A 27091-nucleotide genomic window follows, 5' to 3' on the forward strand; every position below is an offset into this window, starting at 1 on the left:
TTTGTTGTATGTGCCTCTAAGTTTGTGGTAATTTGTTACACAGCAATAGGAAACTAATACAGGTTTTACTGTTTTTACAGACATGGAAATATGTCCAAATATACTGTTAAGTTGAAAAAACTTAAATCTCAGAAAAGTATATATGGTTCAATTACAATATGTGTAATGTGTTATTTTTTAATAACATTTTAATAAAGCAAACAGCTTTCCTAATGTGGCTAAGATTTAAAAAGCCATTTGAATTATCTTTATTTCTACCCAGGAGGGAGATTTATCTTAAACCATTCTTACTAATATTATCAGGAAAAACTGAGTTTTAGTAACATTTCAGTACAAAGCTTTGTTTAACAAAGCTTACTAAGCTTAACAAAGGGATGTGTTACATCAGCTGATAGAATTTTTAAAATGATAATTTTCCCACTAATCATTACTGTGTGACTCATGCTATATTACAATGTTTCAAATATTTTAAAACATTTTGAATAACAAAAGGAGAAATAATATTATGATCATGAAATTTTTGCAACTTTTAGCATTAGAAAAAAATTGTATTCATTTTTTTAAAAAACTTAGTTGAGTGGTGAACAAAAGTTTCTTGTTCAGAGTAAATGTGAAAAATGTAGTGTCTCTAAAACTTCATTCTTCTTCAAACTTTCATCTTTCTGTTAAGCATAATTCTGTACAATCCTTAAAGGAGAAACTCACATTTATGATGTAATTCTTCCCAGATTTAATAAAGTTTTCCTTTACATAAGTATATGCATAGAAAATGATTTCCAATAATATACATCAAACTGGATTGTTTTATTTTTGGAAAACAATTATTAAAATTTTAAAAATACATTTTTAAAAAGAACAGACAAAACAGAAGAAATGGAAATTACAGCTCAATGAGGAATATGTGTGTGTGTGTGTGTGTACCAATTTCAGGGTTTAACAAAATTGTTTGCTTTTACAGAAAACTTAGAGAAACATATTCAGTTTGAAACTTTTCCTGTCAACCTAAAATTTTGTTAAGTGCTACTCTCGTCAGAAGCTAAGTAACATCCTAAATATTAAAGAACAATTTTAAGTATTACTTCATTCTTGCTTGAGCTAAGAAAGTATTCCTATACATAAAGTCATACAAAATAAACTTCCTGAAAAATATATAGCAAACTCATTCACCTTCTACTTTACATATACCTGTATTACTGTATTTTTTTAAACACAGTCATTAAGGACAATGAAGATATTTAAGAATAGATGTTGAACTATGCTAAGAATTAAAGAAGATAAATCAGCAAATTAAAGAAGTAATTTTTAAAACTCATTAAAGGGTTCCCAAACTTGTCTGATCTTTTTTTTTCCTTCCAAACCTAGGAATTTATTTATTTATTTATTTATTATTTTGTTATATTAATCACCATACATTACATCATTAGTTTTTGATGTAGTGTTCCATGATTCATTGTTTGCATATAACACCCAGTGCTCCATGCAGAACATGCCTTCTTTAATACCCATAAGCAGGCTAACCCATCCTCCCACCTCCCTCAGCTCTAGAACCCTCAGTCTGTTTTTCAGAGTCCATCATCTCTCATGGTTCGTCTCCCCCCAAACTTGCCTGATCTTATAAATAATCTGGGGTTCTTCGTAAAATACAAACTGTCATCTCCTATTCCAGACATACTAAATTAAAACCTCCAGAAGACAAACCTGTGTGTCTAGGTATCATTTACATATCTAGGATGCCACCCAAGAAAGGGTAGATTTGGAAAATCCTGGTAGATCAAGCTTACAAAAAAACAAAAAACCTAAAAATGATAAACAGAACAAATATAAAGTTTTGCGGTTCAAGTGAAGGAAGTGCAAAGGAGACATGCACAAGGATATTTCCTGAATCTATGCTTGTAACAAAAAAAAAAGAAAAAATCTAAACGTGTATCAATAGGAAAACAAAAAATGAACAATACAATTATACAATGGAATACTGTACTGCTGTAAAAGAGACTTACATCTACCTATACATCAACATAGATGAATCTCAAAAACATGATTTGTAATAAAAGCAGGTTATGTTTGTATATGTGTGCATATATATGTATTTATATGCATATACACACATTTAAAATACTTTAAAATGTCTCTATGTGTCTGTATGTATGTAAATGCATATTTATATATATTTTCAAACTATATATAGTGTAAAAGCATGGCTGTATGCTTTATTCTCTCAACCTTGTTTTGCATGATTCAATATTTCCTAAATTAATATGATTGATTGCAACCTATGTTGGTAAAGGCGTGAACAGATAATATTTTTGAGGGCAATCTGCATATATACATTATTGAAACAAGACCAGTAACTAAATATATGGAAATAATGCCAATATGAATCAATTGGGGGTTGGTTAAATAAATTAAGATAATTTGAACACTCTTGAAACATCAAAAACAGGTAGAGTGCTTTAATTGTTACTAACCTGAAAATATGATATACTATTACATTAAAATAGAAGGATAAATAAACTGTATGAATATAATAGTGACTAGAGAACATTTAGTAAGACTATATGCTAAAAAGTTATCTTTATATATTACAAGTTTATATATATTTCATATTTTATGTAAGAAACCTCCAAAGACAAAAAAAAACTAATTTTTAAGAAAATTTTATATGAAATTAATCGAACTAAATAATTTTAAATGATCATTTAGTCTTCAACTGACTCAAATGATTCACAAAAAAATGTATCCTTCTACATGAAGAGAAAATAATAAAGCAAATGTAACAAAATGTTAACAAGTGGGGAATATAGTGAAGGCCTTGTGGGGCTTCTTTTTTTAATATTTTATTTATTTATTTGACAGAGAGAGACACAGCGAGAGAGGGAACACAAGCAGGGGGAATGGGAGAGGGGGAAGCAGGCTTCCCGCGGAGCAGGAAGCCTGATGCGGGGCTCTATCCCAGGACCTTGGGATCATGACCTGAGCCAAAGGCAGACGCTTAACGACTGAGCCACCCAGGCGCCCCATCGTGTGCGGCTTCTTTTGCTACTTTTTAATATCATTCTGTAGCTTTAAAATTATTTCATAATAATTTTCTTTTAAAAAAAGACCACTGGGGCGCCAGGGTGGCTCAGTTGGTTGGGCGACTGCCTTCGGCTTGGGTCATGATCCCGGAGTTCCGGGATCGAGTCCCGCGTCGGGCTCCCTGCTCAGCAGGGAGTCTGCTTCTCCCTCTGACCCTCCCCCCTCTTGGGCTCTCTCACTCTCTCTCTCTAAATAAATAAATAAAATCTTTAAAAAAATAAAATAAAAAAATAAAATAAAACACTTAATAATGGATGGGTTTTTTAAATTTAGTTTTGATTCTTTTTCCCTATAACATGATTCCCAAACCTACCTAATTTTAAGAATTGTGGGGCACCTGGATGGTTCAGTTGGTTGAGCATCTGATTTCGGCGCAGGTTGTAGTCTCAGGGTTGTGGAATTGACCCCCACTTCAGGCTCTGTACTCAGTGGGGAGTCTGCATAGGATTCTCTCTCTTCCTCGCCCTCTGCCCCTCCCTCCACCCCCACATGATCACAATCTCTCTCTCTTTCTCAGATAAATAAATAAATCTTTTTTTAAAAAAGAATTGTGTAAAGAACTTAAATACAGGTTCCCAGACCTGGCTCCAATTTATTAAACTAGAATCTTCAGGGAAAAGTCTGGAATCTTAATCTCAGGTATCTGTTATGATGTGGCAGGTTTAGAAAACATTGCCTGATGGCCTTGAAAACAGTTTTTTTACTTGAGTATAGTTGATACACAATGTTACTTTAATTCCAGGTGTGCAATATAGTGATCCAACTTCTCTATATGTTATGCTATGCTCACCAGAAGTCAAATAAAATAAATGAAATAAGAAAAAATCAAACAAAAATCAAACAAAAATTTAAAAGTACAATAAACCAGGTAATACTCAGTGTTGGGGGACTCATAAGGAAACAGGAATGCTCAGATGTTATAGATGCCAAATTGAGACAATATTTTTCAAGGTTGATTTCCATGACAATTAAAAGCATCTGTAGTCATTTCAATGACAGTCCTAGGAATTTAATTTAATACATATTGGTATTTAAAAAACTATGTACAAATAAGTTCAATCAACATTGTTTCTCATAGTGAAAACTACAAATAGCCAAATATACATAACTATTGGAATGGACGTGTGTGTGTGTGTGTGTGTGTGTGTATTATCTTTTTTAAAGGAAAATATTTGGACTGATTTAGAGTAAAATGTGAGTAGTATATTTCTCGAGGCAGGAATAAAGCTGATATTGTCCTTCTACCTTGTCTGTATTTAATTTTACTAATTTTACTGAGGACTTTTTCTGTTATCTTCTTCGGAACTTGCTCAACCCAGGCTTAGGACAACCTTGAAGTGTCAGAGACTTTAACATTCCCAGGGTAATACCTACCAATAAATAACCCATGCCTGTGGATAAACATTCCAGTTTCCCATCGCTAATTGGGATAATTCTGAGGGGGATGGTATTTTAGACTTAGAGGGTCCCCAACAGGATTAGGCCAGTTGCCCTTTGGCCATGTCTGTCTCTGGTGCTATATTTTTTTAAATGTTTTATTTATTTATTCATGAGAGTCAGAGGGAGAGAGAGAGGAAGAGGCAGAGGGAGAAGCAGGCTCCCCGCCTAGCAGGGAGCCAGATGCAGGACTCGATCCCAGGACCCTGGGATCGTGACCCGAGCCGAAGGCAGACGCTTAACCATCCGAGCCACCCAGGCGCCCTCTGGTGCTATATTTTTAACAAACTTTTTCATCCTAAGATTATATACAAAGTAACATTTGTTATATACTACTTTCAGTGGTTTCATGTCCTTTTATCTAAATATTTTAAGTCTGTATTTAACAGGAAAAAGGCACTTCAAATTTTTTTTTCCAAATAGCTGACCAATGGTCCCAGCACCATTCCTTCAGTAATCTAACCTCTCCCTGTTAATTAAAAATATTTCAATTAGATTTCTAATATTTCTCTGTATTTCGGCATGACAATGGCCTTCTTTACTGCTTATTTGTCTTATATTTATTCTGCTATAATATTGTTTTAATATTATAGCTTCACGATACTTTGTATCTGTCAGCATAACTTTCCCAGATTATTATTCTGGATTGTTGGAAGACCTCAGTGTTGTCCTACTTTGGAGGCCATGCCAGAGTTTTGTAAAGTGAAGTTGTACTAATATAATTTAGAGGAGACCATAAGTTTGTCACAGGCTCTCAAGGTATGAAAATCCACCAGCAAGACTCAGTGCCTCACCTCATGGAAAGACCTCACGGGGTCCTTTCACAAGGAGAACCAACAGCTTAGGCTTATAATTTAAAGTCCTTAAAAGGGGAAGGTTGTCAAGATTTTACAACTCGAAATCCTATTTTTCAACTGAAAATAATTGTATTGTCTAATTATAAAAGCCCAAAATGGAATGCATGCTAATGGGAAACAAAACAAAAATAATCACCCTTTCCCTCCCCCCCTCAAAAAAAGGAGATAAAGTAAAAGTTTGTGGGGTTTTTTTTGTTTTTCTTGTTTTTAAGGTCACTTTATATGTATTTTCCAGACTTCCTTGTCTCGCTGTTACGGGTAATTCTGGGTTTTACTTGCTGGGGAGTGAGGGGAGAGAAGTAGGCATTTAATGGTTTAGAAGAGACAGAAGTAATTATTTAAAGGCTCCAGCAGAGGGGCGCCTGGGTGGCTCAGTCGTTAAGTGTCTGTCTTAGGCTCAGGTCATGATCCCAGAGTCCTGGGATCGAGCCCTACATCGGGCGCTCTGCTCTGCAGGAAGACTGCTTCTCCCTCTCCCACTCCCCCTGCTTGTGTTCCCTCTGTCGCTGTGTCTCTCTCTCTGTCAAATAAATATAATCTTAAAAAAAATAAAGGCTCCAGCAGAAATCAGGGGAAAGGCAAATATAAACTACAAAATATCATGACCCATTTGGTCTTAAAGACTGCTAAACAGGAGAAAAAAAAATAGGGATAGGTCGTAGTGGGGAGAAGGCAGGGATGAAAAAAAAGGTGGCCCCGCCCACGCTCCCGCCCCCACCCTCTTGCCGCAATGCAGGTGGGAACCATAATTGGGTATCTGAGCTCACAGTGACGTGGCCCTTAGGAGACCTAGAGAGCTGACGCGTGGATTCGTGTTTCCTCCAGACCGCAGTCTGGTAGTCGTTCGTGGCTGTGCGCCGTCTCGCTGTTGCTTGCCTTGAAGGCAGGCGAGCCTGTAACCCAGAGAAGGAGGAAGTCGTAGAAGCTGACCCTGATCCATAGCAGGTTAGTGACCGCTGACTGGAGTGGCAGAGGGCTAAGACCAGAGAGGGTTCAGGACTGGATTCTCTCTACCCCTTACCCAATACCCATTTATATGGTGCAAGAAATGGAGGGCTTGGTGGGAGATCGAGAGGGGCCAAGAGTTGGGAATGGGTACCAGTTAGGATGTCCTAGGAGTGGGTATTTGGGCGATCTGGCGTCTGGAAGGGGAGGGCCAGAGAAGGGGACAGAGAGGAAACAGCCTGATTCTAGAAGGGCAAAGGGAGGGGGTCGCAACCGTTGACCCTGGGGATGGCGGACTCCGCCGCGGGTCTAGGCCTCGGTCCTGGAATCTGTTCTCCACCCTCCGTCCATTTTGGAGCCGGAAATGGTGGGCTGCGGCAAACGAGGGCGGGGGGAGGGGGGCCGGAGCGGGGCGGAGATGATGGTTGCAGAGGATAGGGACAGATAGTTAGGTTCGGGAAACACTTCTCTTCTGCGGAGGAGGCAATCGAGCGGAAGCTTTCTGACTGAGATATAGTCGGGGAGCAAGAAACTGTTTCTGACCCCTGCAGGTCGGTGTAAGCGTGGGCGCTGCTTGCGGACCCTGGGGTAAGCAAGACAATACGCTGAGACCTCAGCGGGTCCAGGTTTGCAATGTCCACACTACCTCTTCGCCCTTCGTCCATTTTGATGCATAAAATGGTGGGCAGCGAAAGGAGGGTGAGTTCCAGAAAGGCTAGTGGGTCCCAACCATATTGAAATTTTTTATAAATAAACCACGTCACCATCCAGCAAGCTGTTTTGACTCCCCCGCCCAGCAAGTTGTCCATTTGTGTTCAAGAAATAGTAATTAGGTGACAGGAAGGATGAGACAGGGGTTAAAGGGTCTAAAGAAGAGGTGAAACTGGCTTGGAAATAATCATCTTTGATTACAGTGCCCATTTCTGGAGGGCGGGGTAGCGTATCAAAGGGCAGGAAATGAAGCCCTGACACAGGATGGAGGAGAAAGAGAAGGTGGCAACATTTGATTAACGGAGGCCTAAATCAACCACGGAGCTGGTGGCCCCTGATATACTGGTCCTTTAATCAAGTTATCAGTCCTGGCCATTGTCGCATTTCTGTCTGCAGGTCTTTAGGTCGGTTGGTGCAGCAGATTTCAAGGCTAAGAGAGGAAGACTGCTTCTGATCCCTGCAGGTAGGGGACTGCCTGGGACCCTCTGGTGTAGGATTATCAGGGGTTAAGACAGAATCTGGGGGACTCACTGCCCTTTCTGCCCGAGTTAAGTGCAGGAGGTGTGAGGAGTGGCCTAAGGAAAAATTTACGGGGAAAATTGTGGGCTTTGGAGGAGGGCTGGGTCTGGGGCGTCCCCTAGAGGGCGCACGAAGTCTCTCACATGGGAAAACCTTTTCAGACAGAGCTCTGAATCCTGTTGTTACAAAGCATTCCATCCTTCTTCTTGCTTTTTATCTCCTAGGAAGAGTAAGCAGGGAAAAAAAAAAATCTCAACATGGAAAATGTCCCCCAGGAAAGCAAAGGAGACGAGCAGGCTCCGGTGCAGAATGAAGAAGAAGCCCACCCTTTGGGAGGTGGTGAAGGCCAGGAGCCTGGAGGAAATATGAGAGCGGGTTGGGCCCCACCTGCCCATGATGTTAGAGAGGATATGCCCAATAGGCTTGTCAATAACCTTGACATGATAGATGGAGATGCAGATGATATGGAACGGTTCATGGAGGAGATGAGAGAGCTAAGGAGGAAAATTAGGGAGCTTCAGTTGAGGTACAGTTTGCGCATTCTTATAGGCGATCCCCCTCACCATGACCATCATGATGAGTTTTGCCTTATGCCTTGAATGCTGAGGTTAATAATAATAAACCCCCTGCTTCCCAAAGTTGCATTTTCTTGATGTACCCTTTGCTGTGAACCTGTGATTTTCTGTCATTTTTATTATTGGAGATTTTATTTCAACTTAGTCTAGAAGTTTTTCTGTCAGCAGGGGAGTTTCATCAACTTGCATGGAAAGATGTTTATTACATACTGTGAAGGTAATAAAGCAGTTTAAAAAGCAGTCTGTAGATATACTATCTCATTTAAAAGCATGCATATTATATATATGTATCAGAATGCCTTTTTTCTTAAATTTCTTTAATTTTTCTTGATTACCTATTTTTTCTCATTTTTCCAAAATGAATACATATGTATTATATGTGTCAGAAAAAGAGTAAGAGGCAAAGAACTTGCCAATTGGCTTATAAAGGGAATGGAGACAATAAATACTCGAGACACAATTTAAAAGACACATAAATCTTATATTACCTATTATAATAAGATCTATTTAGAAGCACAAACCTGGTCATTATTACAGATACATTTCTTTACAGTCAGCCTATTAATCTGTAAATGAACATAACACATGCACCCTTTAGGTGCTCTTCATATTTAGAGATGGGCCCAAGAAGTATGTCTACCATCAAGTCTAATTGAATGCCAAGTGGGTGGCACTTTTTTTTAAGATTTTATTTGAGAGAGAGAGTGTGCACACAAGTGGGGAGGGCAGAGGGACAAGCAGACTCCCTGCCAAGTGGGGAGCCCGACACAGGGCTCCATCCCAGGACCCCGAGATCATGACCTGAGCCAAAGTCAGACACCGAATTGACTCAGCGGGGAGTCTGCTTCTCCCTCTGCCCCTCCCCCTGCTCATGCTCAAGAGTGCTCGCTCTCTCTCTTTCTCTCTCAGATAAATAAATACATTTCAGAAACATGGAGAATGCCCTTTCCTGCTTTGTAGTTATACTTAATCCAGGTGGGTACTTCCCTAGTGCTGCTTAGGGATCCAAATAGCCCTTTATGGTTTTTCTCAGACTTTCTTCCTTATCCCCTTCCCCTAGATAAATCTGAGTGACACTCATTATAGTGTGTTCAAAGTTGGATTACCCTTTCCATCCTCTGATGAATATGGCCTGTTTCCTTGACTCTCCATTTTCTGTGCAGACACTGCTCAGGTTTCACTCCGCACATACACAGGTGTGGGGGTGGCTTTATGTCCATACCATCCTAACCCTAGAATCCCCAGTAGTCTACTCACACTAACCTACGTGGATCCAAAGGAGTTTCCCTCTTCCTTTGCTTTAATTTTGGCTGTGCCCAATAAACCTATAATACAGAACAATTAGAAACTGGCTGAGACTAGAGACCTAGTAGGTGGACCCTTGTTTTAGAGTATTTTCCATCACCCAGTCATCAGTGGTCCCCAAGTAGACTGCCTTTCTCATAGTAAATATATTGTCCAATTTGTCCTGGTACCCTCGGTTCCTAGCATAGAGACTGGTAAGTTGCAGGGTACAACAGTTAAGTATAGCTGAGTCAAGAGTCCTGCAATCTGGGCTCAGGTTTGCCTCTGATCATTTATGGGCAAGTAACTTTTTTTCCCTACAGACTGTAGCTTGTAATTGAAAAAGAAACACAACAGAGAAAGCATTATACAATTTCAACACATGGACTTAACTGTAATGTTACATGTCAGTGTTTATCGACATGTGCTATACAGACCAACTGCATCATAATCACCTGAAGAACTGGCAAAAAATTCAGGCAACTCCACACCCACTAAATCCTACAACTTTATCAGACATCTCTGGACTTTGATAAATTAAAGTGAAGACCCCAGCTTTAGTTAAAGTTTGGGCACTCCCCTCCTCATGTATATATGAAAGTACTTTTTAAGAGCCTTAATTAACCTATATATATCAGGCTTTATTTTTCCACTATACTGTGCCCTTTTTAAAGAGACAACTGTCTTACTTGTATGTTGTTATCTTTAATTCATAGGTTCTCAACCTCAGCAGCAGGTTTGAATTACCTGAGATTTTGAAGTGGAGCTCAGGATCCACTCCCAACCAGTTGAATCAGACTCATTGGAAATGAGACCAAGGGATCATTACATTGTAAAAACTCACAATGATTCTGATGTACATTTAGAACAACTGAGTATAATTTGTGACCTAAGTACCTCTGGTTTATTTTCTCTGCACTACCCCTGATTGACTGTGTGACCCTAAGCAATTCATTTCATTTATCTAGAATATAGATCTTGTGAAATACATATCAAAGAGGAGGAGTTATACACCAAAATCAACACATTAGATCCTTTTAAAATAGTATATGTGAGGGCACCTGAGTGGCTCAGTTGGTTAAGCCTCTGCCTTTGGCTCAGGTCATGATCTCAGAGTCCTGGGATGGAGCCCTGCATCAAGCTCCCTGCTCAGCAGGGAGTCTGCTTCTCCCTCTGCCCCTCCCCCTGCTCATGCTCAAGAGTGCTCGCTCTCTCTCTTTCTCTCTCAGATAAAATCTTTTTAAAAAAATAGTATATGTGAGTGTTCCTTCAAGTTTGCTAGTGTATCAAATGCTTCAGAATCACATGTGGAGCTTGTTTAAAATACAGAATCCTGGCCCTTCACCCAAGACTACTCTTTAGTAATGGTACCTAGGTAACTGCAATGTTAACAAACTCCCAGCTGATTCTATTGCACACTAGAGTTTGAGAGTTACCTGTGCATGCATTTTTATCTCAAGTATATTAAGGACAAACCAATAAAATAACTAAAAGAATATAGATATATGTTAGTCTGAATTCAGGCAAAAGCATAGAGGAGAAGGCCTATCTGAGCATTAGAAAAATAAAAGATGAAACCATAAAGGGAAAGATTGGTATTTACTATGTAAAAAATATTAAACGTTCTACAAAATACAGCACTACTGTAAATAAAAGTTAAAGGAGAGGGTTCACATGTCAAAAAAGATTATTTCCTCAACTGAAGACTGTAATGGTTTTCTCTCATTCCAATGTGGGTAACATATAAACAATAAAATGAATAAAAATTTCATTCCTCTTGCCAATTTAAAACCTTTGTTGTGAGAGTCCATCCTAGCCATTTTGAATTGATCCCATTACTAGGAAGTGTTTATCTGCTTGTCTCAGGGAAAATGTGGGAAGTCAAAAATAAGCATAAATATTTAATATTGGTTTCCTGTGGCTGCTGTAAACAAATAAAACTACCACAATACAAATTTATTCTCTCACGGGTCTGGAGACCAGAAGTCAGAAATTAATGTGTGGGCAGGGTAATGCTCCCACTGGAACACTGGAAGCTCTTCAGAAGAAACCATTCATTGCAGTGCAACTGTTATCAAAGCTACAATTATCAAAATAGTGTGGTATTGACATAATGACAGACATATAGGACAATAGGATAAAATAGACATCTCAAAAATAAACCCACACATGCTTCGTCAAAAGATTGTCAACAAGGGTGCCAAGAACATTCAATGGGGAAAGGACATACTACTTTTCAACAAGTGGTGGTGGGAACACTGCATATTCATACGCAAAAGAAGGTTGGACCCTTAACTTACACCATCTACAAAAATTAACTCAAAATGGGTCAAAAACCTAAACCTAGGAGCTAAAACCATAACTCTTAGAAGAAAGCATGGGGAAAGCTTCACGATATTGGATTTCTGCCTTTTGAAAGGAGAATATCTATTGTATGCCTATCCCACCATCTATTTGGAAGCACTTAAATTCTTTAGTTTCACAGGCTCACAGCTAAAGAGGATTTTTGCCTTAGGATGAATCATACTTCTAGTCCCACCCAGGCTTAATTTAGATAGTCAGATGAGACTTTGGAGTTGATGCTGGAATAGGTTAAGACTTTGGGGGCTGTTGGAATGGGATAAATGTATTTTTTTTTTGTATATGTATTTTTGTATATGTATGTATGTATATGTATGTTCAAATACATTTTGTAAATGTATGTTTTATTTTGTATATGAGAAAGACATGAATATTGGGAGGCCAGAGGGTGGAATGTTATGTACTGAATTGTGTTCCCCCCAAATTCATAGGTTGAAGCTTTAACCCCCAATGTGACTGTATTCTGGAGATAGGGTCTTTAAGGAGGTAAATAAGGTTAAATAAAGTCTTAAGGGTGGGGCTCCAATCACATAAGTGTTCTCCTGAGAAAAGGAAGAGATGCCAAGAGTGTTTGCTCAAAAGAAAAGGGTCATATGAAGATATAGCAAGAAGACAGCCATCTACAAACCAAGGGAAGAGGCCTCAAGAGAAACCAAACCTGCTGACAACTTGATCTTGGAATTTTAACCTCCAGAACTGTGAGAAATTAATTTCCGTTAAGTCACCCAATCTGTGGTATTTTGTTATGGCTGAATCAGAAGACCAACACAGGATATAACACAAATTGGTGATTGCCAGAAACAGGGTAGATAGAGTAAAGGAGGGAAACTATTTAGTGAGTAAGTAGTTTTACTTTGGGGTGATAGAAATGTTTTGGAACTAAATAGAGGTGGTGGCTACACAACATTGTGAATGCACTAAATACCACTGAATTGTTCACTTTAAAATGGTTCAATTTTTTTAATTTTTATTGTGGAAAAATATACATAGTGCAATATCTACATTTTAATCATTACGTGTACAACTTAGTAGCATTAAATTCACATCATTGTGGAATAATCACCGCTATCCATTTCCAGGAATTTTTCATCATTTCAAACTGAAGCTCTATACCCATTAAACAATAACTTCCCATTCTCCATCCCCCACTGTCCTTGGTAACCACTATTCTACCTTCCGTCTGTATAAATTTGATTTGTAGGACCCCTACAAAAGTGGAATAATACAGTATTTGTCTTTTTGTGTCTGGCTTATTTAACTTAGCATAACATTTTCAAGGTTCACCTGTATTATAGTGTGTAGAAGAATTTTATTCCTTCTTAAGGCTGAATCATATTTTATTGAATGTATATACCGTATATTATTTGTCCATTTATTTCTCAATGAACACTTGAGTTGCTTCTACTTTATCACTATTGTGAATAATGTTGCTATGAACATGGGAGTACAAATATCTATTTAAGCCTCTGCTCTCAATTATTTTAGGTATATAACCAGAAGTGGATTGCTGGAACATATGATAATGATATGTTTTGGGTTTTGTTTTGTTTTGTTTTGAGTAAACAGCATGTTGGTGCGGCTGCACCACTTTACATTCCCATCAGCAGTGTACAAGTGTTCCAATTTTCTCCACGTCCTCACTAACACATTGTTTTCTGAGTTTGCTTTTTTTTTATAATAGCCATCCTAATGGGTGTGAAGTCATATCTCACGGTTGTTTGGATTAGCATTTCTCTAATAGTGATGTTGAGCATCTTTTTATATGCTTTGGTCATTTGCATATCTTCTGTGAAAAAATGTCTATTCAAGTTCTTGGCCCATTTTTTAGTTGGGTTCTTTTTGTTGTTGAATTGTAGGAGACCTTTATATAGTCTCCTTTAATAGACATATAATTTGCAAATATTTTCCCCAATCCTGTAGGTTGCCTTTTAGCTCTCTTGGTAGTGTTCTTTGATGCACAAAACATATTTTGATTAATTACAATTGTATTAGTTTGAGCTACTGTAACAAAATGCAATACACTGGGTGTATTAAACAACAAAAATTTTATTCCTGCAGTTCTGGAGGCTGAGACGTCCAAGATCAAGGTTCTGGAAAATTCAGTGTCCAGTGAGAGCCCTCTTCCTGGTTTGCAGATGGCCACTTTCTTGCTGATCCTTTCATGTTGGAAAGAGAAAGAACTCTGGTCTCTTCCTCTTTTTATAAGGACAGTGATCCCATCTAGAGGCCTCTCCCTTATGACCTCACTTAAATCTAATTATATCCCAAAGATCCCATCCCCAAATACCATCATATTGGGGATTAGGGTTTCAACATATAAATTTTGGGAGAACACAAACATTCAATCCATAGTAGTCCAAACTTGGCCCCCCAATAGTCATGTCTTTTTCACATGCAAAATACATTAATTCAATCCCAACAGCCTTAAAAGCTTTAACTCATTCCAGCATAAACTCTAAAGTCAAAAGTCCAAAATTGCTTCTAAATATTATCTAAATGAGATATGGGTGAGATTCTAAGTGTAATTCATCCTGAAGCAAAATTACTTTCCAACTATGAACCTATGAAACCAAATAAGTTATGTGCTTCCAAAATACAATGGTGGGGCAGGCATAAGACAGACATTTTCATTCCAAAGGGAAAAACAGGAAAGAAGAAAGGGGTAATGGGCCCCAAAACCTAGCAAGACAAATCCCAGTAGATCTTAAAGCATGAGAATAATCTTCTTTGGTTCAATGTTCTGTCCTTCAGGCCCTGTGAAGTGGCAACATCACTCCTGTAGCTCCTAGGGTTGCTGCCCATGCTATGGCTCTGTGGTAGTCCTTCCCACATATCAGCTCTCTTCAAGGTCCCCACCCACATATCAGCTCTGATAGGTGGGGAACAAATCCCCAGTGGTCTGCCAGGTGGGAGCTGTAGTCCTTGGTTTTGGCCACCCATGACTTTTGTTAGAGCCTATCTAACCTATTGATACTGAGGATGGTGGCCTTGATAATCTCTGAATCATCTTCATGGCCATTCTTTCCTTTTCTTGAATAGTGCAAATTCATAACAGAATAGGTTTATTATCCTGTCCTGAACAATATAAGAAATTGAAAATCTTCCTTCATTCCACAACATCTTTGTCCTCTTCAGTTCAAATTGGCAGTGTTTCTGCTGGGGTGGCTGATTAGGACTGTGGTTCATACCCATACTAATCTCCTTATCAAATGACTGTTCCACCATACTCTTAGAACTTGCTTTCTAATTTTTTTGCAATTTGGGTGGACCAAGGATTTTCCAAATCCTTAAGCTCTGGTTCCTTTTAGCTTAACAATTCCTTCTTCAATCACTTCTGTCTTTTCACATTGTATGATAAGCAGTCAGGAGGAACCAAGAGGCTCCTTCAACACTTTTCCTAGAAATATCCTCAGCTAAAAATCCATTTTTGTTGCTTGCAAGTTCTGCCTTTTACAAAACACTCAAATATGAACACAATTCAGCCAAGTTATTTACCACCTCATGACAAGGGTTGCCTTTTCTCCATTGTCCAATAATATGTTCCTCATTCTGAGACCTAACGGAATGGCCTTTTACCATCCATATTACTACCAACACTCTATACATGATTATTTATGTATTACTCTCTAAGAAGATGAAAACTTTATTTCTAACACTCTTCTTTCCTTTCTGAGCCCTCACCACAATCGAGTTTAACAATCCTTTAGGCAACATTGGCTTTTTCTAGCATGCTTCAATATGTGAATTTTGATGGAACACAAACATTCAGTCCATAGCACCAATTTATCTTATTTTTCTTTTGTTGCCTATGCTTTGAGTATCATATTCAAGAAATCATTGCCATATCCAATGACATGAAGTTTTTCCAACCTTTTTCTTCCAGGATTTTCAGTTTCAGTTCTTATGTTGAATTCTTTGATCCATTTCAGTTAACTTTTTGTAAGAGGTGTAAAGTAAGTGCCCAACTTCATTCTTTTGCATGTGGATATCCAGTTTTCCCAGCACTGTTTATTGAAAAGATAGTCTTTTCCCCATTGAACAGAAAATAATTGGAATGAGAAATTCACTTGAGCTGGCTGAAGAAGGAATCATTAAACTTAAAAATAGGTAAATAAAGATTTCAAGTCTGAAAAATGAAAGAAAAATTAATGAGAGCATATAGAGACACAGAACCTTGGGACACTATCAAGTATACCAACATAGATACAATAGGAATCACAGAAAGAGATGAGAAAAAGAAAGCAACAAGGAAATACATTTGAAAATACAATAACCAAAACTTCTCATATTTGATGAAAAACACTAATCTACAGTGGTATTCTAATCAGAAATCATGGAGATCAGAAGACAGTGGGACTTCATCTTCAGAATGCAGAAGAAAATGAATATTAACCAAGATATCCTAACCAACAAATTCTCCTTTAAAAATTATTAATAAAGACATTCTCAGATAACAAATACTGAGAGAATTTTTAAACAGTTTCACTGTTCTATAAGAAATATTAATCAGAGTCCTTAAGGCTCAAATCAAAGGACACTAGATGGTAACTTGAATCCACATTAAGAAATAAAGACCACCGGCAAGGTAACTAAAATAGGTAAATATAAAAGACAAAGTGGTTGGCTAAATAATGGTCTCCCCACAGATACTCATATCCAAACCCTGTAACCTATAAATATTACCTTCTATGGCAAAAACAGACTTTGCAGTTGTGATAAAGTTAAGGATCTCAAGATGGAGAGATTATACTGGATTTTCTGGGTGGGGCCCAAGTGCAATCACAAGTGTTCTTATCAGAGAAAGACAGAAGGAAATTTGACATTGAAGAGGAAGAAAGCAATGTGATGATGGAAGCAGAAACATTTGAATATGCTATGTTGCTGGCTTTGGAGATGGAGTAAGTGGACATAAATCAAGAAATGCAGCTCTAGACGCTGGAAAAGGCAAGGAAATGGATGCGCCCCTAAAGTTCCCAGAGACAGTATTGCCCTGTTAATACCTTGGTTAAACCCCATAAAATTATTTCAAATTTATGACCTCCAGCATTGTAAAAGAATAAACTTCTATTGTTTAAGCTATGAACTTTGTGGTACTTTGTTACAGCAGCAATAAAAAATTAATACAGACAGTATAAATGTATGTTTGTGACTCTTTCCTGTTTGATTTAAAGGAAAACTGCATAAAAACAATAATTATAAAACAATGTTTATGGGTGTGCAATGGCTAAACGTGTAGTTTCTATGACAATAATAGCACAAAGGAGCAAGGAGTGAATGGAGATATTTTATTTTTTATTTTTTTAAAGATCTTATTTATTATTTATTTGAGAGACAGACAGACAGAGATAGTGAGAGAGAGCATGAGCAGGGAGGAGAGGGAGAAGCAGGCTCCCTGTCGAGCAGGGAACCTGATGTGGGACTCCATCCCAGGACCCTGGGATCATGACCTGAGCTGAAGGCAGACACTTAACTGACTGAGCCACCCAGGCGCCCGGGAATGGAGATATTTTAGAACGAACTTTTAAATATTATTGAAATTAAGTTAGAATTGACAAAATTAGATTGTTTTAAGATGTTAATTTTAATCCCTGGGGCAACCACTAGGAAAATGATTTTTTAAATCTTCTAAAAAACAAGAGAATTAAAATGGCATACTAAAAATGTCTTTTAAAAAGAATGAAATAGTGGAGAAATAAAGGAGCAAAAAAGACAGTAGACATATAGAAAACAAATAGTAAAATGGCAGATGTGAATCCTACCTTATCCATGATTACATTAAATACAAATTGATTAAACACTCCGTTCAGAGGGCAGAAATTGGCAGAATGGGGCAAAAAAGCATAATCCAACTGCATACTCTCTACAAGAGAAACACTTTAGATTCAAAGAAATAAATAGAATGAAAGTGAAAAGATGGAAAATATATACCATGCAAAGGCTAATGAAAAGAGTAGTGGTTATTTTAATATCAGGCAAAACAGACTTTAGGACAAAAAATATTATTCAACAAGAAAGGTATTTTATAATGACAAGGTCAACCCATCAGGAATATGTTACAACATGTGTAAACATATGTAAATGTCAAAATACATGAAGCAAAAACTGCCAGAAAAAAAGGGGAAAAACAGACAATTTGATGATAGTAACTGGAGACTTCAAAATGACACTTTAAAAACTTGATGGAACAAGTAGAAAGAATATCAATAAGAAAATAAGACAGTTGGGTGGCTCAGTCAGTTAAGTGCCTGCCTTTGGCTCAGGTCATTATTCCAGGGTCCTGGGATTGAGTCCCGCATCGGGCTCCCTGCTTAGAGGGGAGTCTGCTTCTCCCTCTGCCCCTCCCTCCCCACCCCCACCTGTGCTCGCTCTCACTCTCTCTCTCTCTCTCAAAAAAGTAAATAAAATCTTAAAAAAAAGAAAAGAAAAGAAAAGACAATTGAATAAAACCAAACCAACTAGAATAACAGACATTTATAAAATACTCCAAGCAGCATCAAAATACACATTCTTGTCGAGCACCCATGGTACTTTCTCTTGGATAGACCATACAGTAGACCATAATAAAATACCATATAAATTTATAAGGATTGAAATCATACAAATAATATTCTCTGAGAATAATGGAATTAAGTTAGTAATTGAAAACATAAGGAAATCTGAAAAATCTACAAACATGTAGAAATTAAACAGTGTGTTTACATTTAATCAGAAGAAATCATGAGGGAAATTAGAAACTACTTTGAGATGAATAAAAATGAAAACACAACATACTGCAACTTATGGGATGTAGTTAAGCAGTGCTTAGAGGGAATTTTATAGTTGTAAATCCTTATATTAAAAAGATGAAAATCTCAAATCAATAATTTAAATTCTCACCTTAAATCACTAGAAAAAATCAACTTAAAACCAAAGAAATCATAAGGAAGGAAATAGTAAAGATTAGAGTGGAAAAAAATGGAATAGAGAATAGTAAAACAATAGAGAATGTCACTAAAACCAAAAGCTGGTTCTTTGAAAATATAAGAAAAAAAACCTGGCAATGCTATAGCTAGACCTACCAAGAAAAAAAGGATAGGGATTCAAATTATTAAAAACAGGAATGAAAGAGGGGACATGACTTAACTCTAAAGGTTTACAAAGGATTATACAGTAATACTATGAACAGCTGTATGACAATAAGTAAGACAAGACAGATGAAAGAGCCAAATTCCAATAAAGACACAAACTACCAACACTGACAAATAGGAATAGGAATAGAAAGAAAAGTAACCTTACTGAAAATGGCAGTGGAATTCTGGGACTTGACCCCCTCTCCCAAAGGCAACTAATAAGCTGGCAAAAAGTATCAGAATCAACTTTTGTAGAATTCTGGAACCTAGTAAAGTAAAAATTGTAACAACCAGGGGGAAATTTGGTGAAAAAAGAGGCTGCTGTTTGTGGTAAGAAATTTTAAATTGTCTGCCTACCACAAACAGCCTGGGGCAAGGAACAACATTTGGGATAAACAATAGACAGGTTGGGAAGTATAAGTATGAGAAGTTGGGGAAAAGACATACATGGAGGATAAAGCACTTTAAAAACTCACATATACTAAGGAATCAAATAGTATATGTCCATATCTGAGGTTGGACACATGCTCAGAAAAGGCCAGAGAAGACTCTAAACATTAACTTTGGGCTGGCCCTTAAGGTCTGCACAAGCAGAAAGTAAAGCATTAAAAATACCTCAGCTCAGAGCTCATCTGCAAAGACTGGGAAAGTATTTTTCTTCTGTTGGCTCTAGACATTTAAAGTAACTCTGTCCAAATACCAGTTGATTACTGAGCTAATATGGCACATATTTCAGTGGCCACACATGACAAAGAATACAGAATTTAAAAATATATTTTAAAAAGTCACTAAACAAAGAAAGAACCAACAACAAAGAACAATAACAAACCCTGGAAAGCGGGAGGATCTAATTTACAGAGTTGACATTTTCTAATATACAAAACATCTAGATTCCAACACAAATTGTGAGGCATGTGAAGAAACAAGAAAGTATGGTCTATTTCTAGGAAAGAAAAAAATTATTAGACTGAGTATAAGAAAGTTCATGTATTGGACAAACTAGAAAAAAATTTTAGATCACCTTTCTTAAATATGCTCAAAGAGCTAAAGGAAACCATAGACAAAAGACTAAGGAAATGAGGGGGAAATGCCCCAGCAAATATAAACTATCAACAGAGAGATAGAATATAGAGATAGAAATTATAAAAAGGAACCATATAGAAAATCTGGAGCTGAAAATAACTGAAGTGAAAACCTCACTGGAGGGATTTGACAGCATATTTGAGCAGGCAGAAGAAAGAATCAGTTACCCTGAAGATAGATCAATTGAGATTATCCAGTCTGAGGAGCAAAAAGTAAAAAGAATGAAGAAAATTTAGCAAAGCCTAAAAGAACCAGGAGACACAATGAAGCATACTTAACATATGCATGATAGGAATCCCAGAAGGAGAAAAGAGAAACAGGAAGAAAGAATTTTTGAACAAATAAAAGCTAAAAATTACTCATAAGGGGACACACTAATCTATGCATACAGGAAGTTCAGTTAACTCCAGTCAGGATAAACATGATCCAAACCAAGACACATCATAGTCACAGTGTCAAAACCAAGCATATGGTGTTACACTGTAACAACTATAGTTTTGGCAGTTTTCTAGTTTTTGAGTTGGGTGGTGGTTTCACAGTATAAAAGAGGAAAGGGAAGGGAAGGGGAAAAAAATAAAGGGGAGGAAAGGAAAGAAAAGAGGGACAAAGGATTAATGATAAAGACTGTTGTAGACCAAGGATTACAATAGATATGTTCATCTGTGATACATTTAAAAAAAATGTCTTAATGCTTCTTTTTTTTCTTTTTGCCTGTCTGACATTCTACATGAGAACAGGTCAAATATTGGAGTGCAAGTTTCAAGTGTGAAGGAAGTGAACGGAGAAGGTGAGAAGGAAGTTGCTGAAAGCAGGTTGGGGTATATGGATTTTGAGGTCCCTCGGGGATATTCAAGCAGTGCTATCCAATAGACAGTGGGCAAAGAGGGTCTGGGGCTAAGGGGAGGAAATAGTCTGGAGACGGAGATTTGAGAATCATCTGTGCTTAGAGGGAAATGAACAGAAATCTTTCAGGGAGAGAGCACGTGTGGACTGAGAGAAGAGGCCCAGGAACACAGCTACTCAAGGTGGCAGCGCCGCTTCCTGGCGGGCACTACTGCCTGGGCTCTGGAGTCAGGCAGAGCCGGTCTTGAAAGCAGCCTGTGGGACTCAGTTGCTGAGCGCTCCTGGCAAAGTCGGGTACCATCCCTGTGATCAGCGGTCACACCTGGCAATGACGTACATCGCAGAGGGATGCTGTGCGAGGACCTGAGATGCGCCAGGTAAAGCACCTGCGGTCGGGAAGCCTCCGGGCGCCTGCTCTCTCCTTGATTCCCCCTTTGCCACCCCGCCCCCCCACCGTGTGCGGTTGCTCGGTCCCTTGGGGATGGGGGTGAGGGGGCGGGGTGGGGACCGAGCTCGGGTGACGCGGCGCTCACGTGACCGGCTGGGCGCCGACGTGGGCAGCAGCCCCCGCGCCTGCCCGCTCGCCCGCTCTGCGGTCTGGTCCCTGCGCCCTCCGCTCCCGTCGCCCGCGCGGAACCAGCTCCCTGAGCTGCCCGGGCGGCGGGCGAGGGGCAAGCGGGCTTCGGCGAGCCCGAGGAGGCGCAGGCCTTCCCCGGGCCCCGCAGGTCAGTGTGAAGGTGGGCGCTGCTGGCGGCCCCGGGCTGGGGTGGAGGTGGATGGCAGTAGGATCCGCGAGCAGCGCGGGGTGGGGAGGGGTCCGGGAGGTCGGTGGGGAGGGGGATGCAGCGCGGACATGGGCAGGTGGGGAGGGAGCACCCCGCCGCCTCTTCGACGCCCCTCCTGTGCGCCCTCCATGCATTTTTGGACCTGAAATGGGGGGAGGCGCCCCCGCAGTGCGACAGTGAGATGTAGGCATATTCTAGAAATAACCCCCTATCACACTCTGCACCTAAAAGGAAATACTGACCTCCGCGGAAAGGGGGTGGGGGTGGGCGGCTTGCCTGCAGGGGAGGGGGACACAGAGACCCAAACCATTTGGAAAGCATCCTGGTCTGGAGTCTGAAGCCTAAAAATTAATGGCGGCTGGGATGCGGGGGAGGTAGGAGAGGGAAATGTTGCTTGAGTAGGACTCAGATTCAGGAAAGAAACCTCAGTAGGCTGAGTGCACAGGCTCTGCTCCTGTCTCCTCTCTGTCTGCAGGTCTCTGTGTCTGTCCCCAGCACTCTGCAAGGCTAGAAAAGGAGGAGGAACCTGTCCAGAATCCCTGCAGGTTAGTGAAAGAGGGAGACCACTGGACAGGAACGGTGGGGAAAGGGTGCAGAGGGCACAGTTTGGGCAGAATTTGAGGGTCCCACTGCCCATCTCACCACCATGTATATTGCACCCACCCCACCACACCGAGGGATGGTACAAAGGGCCTGCCAGGGAAATGGTTGGCTCTCACCTGTGGGATGAATTGTGGGGTAAAGGGTGGGCAGAAGACACACTTGGAGGGCTTGGGCAGGTCAGGGGAACCCAGCCAAGGGGAAGGATGCCAGTACTATCAGCACCTGCATTCCACCTCCAAGGCCTCAGTCTCCCTTGTCTCTTTTGACTTCTCTTACCCCCCAACCCACCCTACCCCCCACCCAGGACAAGGAAAAGGGAAAATCTCAACATGGAAAAACTCTACAATGAAAATGAAGGAAAGCTGGAAATCGAGGGAATGCCAGAAGATGAAGTGGAGCCTGAAGATGAAGGAAAATCAGATGAGGAAGAAAAGCTGGAAATGGAGGGGAAGCCAGGGCATGAGGGAAAGCTCCAGAATAAGGGACAGCCAGATGATGAGAGACAACCAAAAGATGAGGGAAAGCAAGAAAAGCAGGGCAAGTCTGAAAATGAGGGAAAACCACACGGTGAGGGCAAACCAGAATCCCTGGCAAAACCCGAGGGTGAGCCACGGGCTGCCGAAAAGCGCCCAGCTGAAGATTACGTGCCCAGGAAAGCAAAAAGAAAAACAGACAGGGGGACAGATGATTCCCCCAAGGACTATCAGGAGGACTTACAGGAAAGGCACTTGGGCAGCGAGGAGATGATGAGAGAATGTGGAGATATGTCAAGGGCTCAGGAAGAGCTAAGGAAAAAACAGAAAATGGGTGGTTTTCATTGGATGCAAAGAGATGTACAGGATCCATTTGCCCCAAGGGGGCAACGAGGTGTCAGGGGGGTGAGGGGTGGAGGTAGGGGCCAAAGAGGCTTACATGATATCCCATATCTTTAATGCCTTTGGCCTTCAATTTTGTTTTCTCTAATGAGAATATTGCTGACGCTGCTTTCCCTGGCAGGCATTTGCCAGGCTATGTGCTTTAACCTTAAGCTGATATTTTGTTTTAGGTGTCACTCTTGTTACCAGTAGCCTTTTGGTCCAACTATAATGCTCTCTGCCTTTCAGTAGGGAATTTTCATCCATGTGCATGGAAAAGATGTTCATGGTACATTCCAAAATAACAATAAAGATAAAACCACTTTCAGAACCCCATATGCAGTATCAGCCCATTTTTTTGTAAAAATATAATGTTTACATAATGCATTTGTGCACAGAGAAAACTCTGAAAGTGTGTTACACTAAATAGTAGGCAATGGTTTTTCCTGCATGGTAGCCAAAATAGGACTCACCCGTACTCAAAAATGAGTTCAATCACCTCATGGTTAGGTACTTCCATGGCATTCCTCAGCAGACATGCCCAACCCCATGTCTTCCCCTAGTTGTAACCATGTCAGTGAGCACTGCTGCTCCTTCTGAGTACTCTACCATCCTATGGCTCCGACCATGTGTGATTCTTCTTATTTGGTCACTCATCTCTTTTTCCTAAATATATGAATTATGTTTGTCATAATTAAAAAATAACTAAAATCAGAGAAGAAAACATGGTAAGTGATTGAACTGTTCTGTGAGTTTAAGAGGGCAGTGAAGACACTTAAAATTCCTGTTGTCAGAACATAGAATAATAAGTAAAACTCACATTTTCTAGGACTAATAGCTAGAGGAATCAACCTGACAGTTATAACAGACCCACTGCTATAAGGGTCAATGTTGTCATCTGTGAAATGGGGATATTACTTCCTTCATGGGCCTGCCAAGTGGATCAGAGGTACTGAGTATGTGAGCTCTGTTGTAACCCAGGCTCTACCAGATACTTGTGTGTGGGGGGGGTGGGGGATGGCTCCCACACCATTCCCATGCAGCAGCAGGTATATGGATGGAATCAGACACTTGGAGCAGGACTGAAGGTCTCACCTGTGCCCAGTAACAAATCTAAGCAGCTAGAAGATGAATGTCATTGTCTCCTGGATACTTCCATGTCTGCTGGGCACTGTGCCCTTTCTCCTGGGTTCTGTACTTATTACTGATACTGTCTAATTATCTGGAGGCCTAGGTGCCAAAGCCCTATCAATTTCTCTAGAGCCAATGCCCACCTACCCTTGACCCTTATCAAGTATGAATAAAGCTCTTTCCCCACTTGAATTATAGTTATTCAGTTACCTGTGAATATCCCACTAACGCTACTTGCAATGATGTTTTATGTGTATTTTTTTGGTTTGTGTGTTTTTGCATACATGAATATCCTCATCAAATTCAGATATTGCAGGCTAGACCAGGAAAAAAAAAATATCTGTATGATAAAACTGTGCTAGGGTGACTGGGTGGCTCAGTTGGTCAAGTGTCTGACTTCAGCTCAGGTGATGATGTCAGGGTCCTGGAATAGAACCCCACGTTGGGTCCAGGGCTCAGTGGGGAGTCTTTTTGTCTCTCTGCGCCTCCCCCACTTATGCTCTTTCATAAATCAATCAATCAATCAAATCTTTTTTTTAAAAAAATCTGTGCTATTCTTACAGGTTAATATCTGCAAACTCTCTTTCCTAGGTTGAGTTCTCTCCCAGGAAACTTTTCAGGCCCCAGTTTAGCAAGTCAGCCAACCCTTAAATATATTTTATTTTTAGATCCTTATTAGTGAACATGTGGTGCATGGACCAGCTCATCAGTATCACTTGAGAGTTAATTAGAAATGCAGAATCTCACCTTACCTCAGACCTACTGAGTTAGGATCATTTTAACAAGACCCCCAGGTGATCCCTATGCACATTTAAGTTTGAGAACCACTGGCTTAGATGGAGACTCTTTTCAGGCTCTCCACTCCCACCTTCCCGTAAAGTATGTACCTGAAAGTATAAATATATGCACCATATAAGATACATATCACAGATTATTAAATAGACCCATGTTTGTCAAACTGAAGTTACCACTTTCCCATGCATTGGTAAGTCTTGAAGTTAATTCAGTGAATCAAGACTTGCAAATTGTTAAGGAAATAAGATAGAATAAAGGCAAATAGAAAATATCAAATTGCAGGTATGGTGAATATTATATGAAATTTGTGTTTCAGATGTGTGTGTGTGTGTGTGTGTGTGTAACATGAGTTGTGATACAAAAATATATTTCTAACTGTGGGCTGTGGTTTTAAAAAACTGAGAAACACTCTATTGGATTCTTTGCATCTCAAAACTTATCCAGCCCATTTCATATTTGTAACCCTAGTGCCCAACACAGTACCGGACAAATAGTAGGTATTTAATAAAAGCATAAATAATAAGGACTAATTTGGGAACCCTAAGTTTTTCCCCAAGCTTAGCCCCTATCTACATAATTAACTTTGGACACATAATTTTAATTGTCTAACAGGGTTTACCAGCACCAAGGAGAGCTCCTGGGCTGGACAGAGTGAAACTTCTCAATCCCAGGAAGACAGGCTCTGTAAAGTGAAACTAAACAACTGTGGTATATGTGCTGTAAAGGGACCCAGTGGAAGACTCTGTATGCCACAGGAGTACAGTGTCATAAAGGAACAGTATGTCTGCCTGTGGGAGGCCAGACTAAGGAGCTGCTATGGAGGGATAACAGTTGAGCTACCTGCAGGTGATCTTTCTCCAGTTAGCCTGTGGGAATCAGGGCCTTAGATTTTAGAGACAACATATATCGTATTGGTTTTGTGCTTGGACTCCATATGGTTTCCAATTTTAAGTGGTACCCAGAGCAAGAAAAAGATCAACAGTAGGTCCAGGCTATAGTGCAAGTTTCTCTGACACTTCAGCCTCATGACCCTGCAGACCCAACTGTATTATATTCTTGCTATACAGAGTCTATGCAGCCTTAAAAACCCCCAATAATAGAATCAAAAAAACACACTCCTAGGGTTTTTGAGCAAACCGTGCCCTCTTCTTTCAGCAGTCTCCATTTCAGAAGGTGCTCACTTGGGCTTGCTACTAGACCCTGGTAGAGACTTAATACCTGGCCATGAGATATTAATTTTCTGTATGAATGAGACACCCATTATGAACTTGTTTCTATTTACTCTGTTGAATAGTAAAGTTTTCTGTGAGCACTTGCAAATGGATTAAAAGACTGGACTAGGGTACATAAAAATGGCACAAGTAAATTACATGATACCTATTCCTGCTATTTGATTGTCTCTATCTTTCAACCATCATGTATGGCCTAATGGGAGTTCCTCATAACCAGTTAGAAGAGGGATAAAACAATGATCCAGTTTGTGGATGTATCTTCTTGGTATGTTGATGGTAGACGTAAATGGATGTCTGCTGCACTATAACCCCACTCAGGAATGACTCAGAAAAACACTGGGAAAGAAACATGCTACCAGTAGGTAGAATGCTATGTGGTTCATATGGGTCTTTGTATATAACTTTTCATGGCTGTAGGTATGGATCTACTCTGACCCATATGCAATGATTAAAAGACTGATCAGGGACTTTGGAAAGAATTAAATTAGAAAATTAATAATAGTGCAGATTTTGTATCCCATGATATAATAATTTACTATTGCACAACAAATTATGACACACTGAGGTTAACAAAACATTCATTTATTAGTTCACACATCTGTAGGCCAGAGGTCTTGCAATGTATGGTTGTGCTTTCTGCTCAGGCTCTCACAAGGCTGACATCAAGGTGTTTTCAGAATTCAGTTCCTTGCAGCTACAGGACTGTGGTACTGCATATTTTTACTGGCTAACAGCTGAGCTGTTTTCAGCTTATAAAAGCTTGCATTCTTCACCACAAGGCTCACTCCATTTTCAAGCCTGTAACAGCACATTGACTCTTTCTTATGCTTCTAGTCTCTGACTTCTCTGTATCTGACTTTAGACCCCTATTTAAAGGGATGATATGGGGTGC

General features: G+C 39.6%; 2 protein-coding genes across 2 annotated transcripts; both read left to right on the forward strand.

Moving 5' to 3' along the window:
* Positions 1 to 6201: 6201 nt before the first annotated feature.
* On the forward strand, positions 6202 to 8340 carry BEX5 (brain expressed X-linked 5). Its single transcript, XM_028095356.2, has 3 exons — positions 6202 to 6314; positions 7422 to 7488; positions 7769 to 8340. Exon 3 carries the CDS (start codon positions 7802 to 7804, stop codon positions 8141 to 8143), a length of 342 nt encoding a protein of 113 aa, XP_027951157.1. The 5' UTR covers positions 6202 to 6314; positions 7422 to 7488; positions 7769 to 7801; the 3' UTR covers positions 8144 to 8340.
* Positions 8341 to 21147: 12807 nt separating this feature from the next.
* Positions 21148 to 23119, forward strand: LOC114202249 (uncharacterized). Its single transcript, XM_088028970.1, has 3 exons — positions 21148 to 21176; positions 22060 to 22134; positions 22495 to 23119. Exons 1-3 carry the CDS (start codon positions 21148 to 21150, stop codon positions 23117 to 23119), a joined length of 729 nt encoding a protein of 242 aa, XP_087885096.1.
* The last annotated feature ends 3972 nt before the right edge of the window (positions 23120 to 27091 follow it).

This window comes from Eumetopias jubatus, unplaced genomic scaffold (genome assembly GCF_037043125.1).
Source record: "Eumetopias jubatus isolate StellerSeaLion01/CBP00866 unplaced genomic scaffold, mEumJub1_p1.0 scaffold_11, whole genome shotgun sequence".
NCBI classification, from domain to species: domain Eukaryota; kingdom Metazoa; phylum Chordata; class Mammalia; order Carnivora; family Otariidae; genus Eumetopias; species Eumetopias jubatus.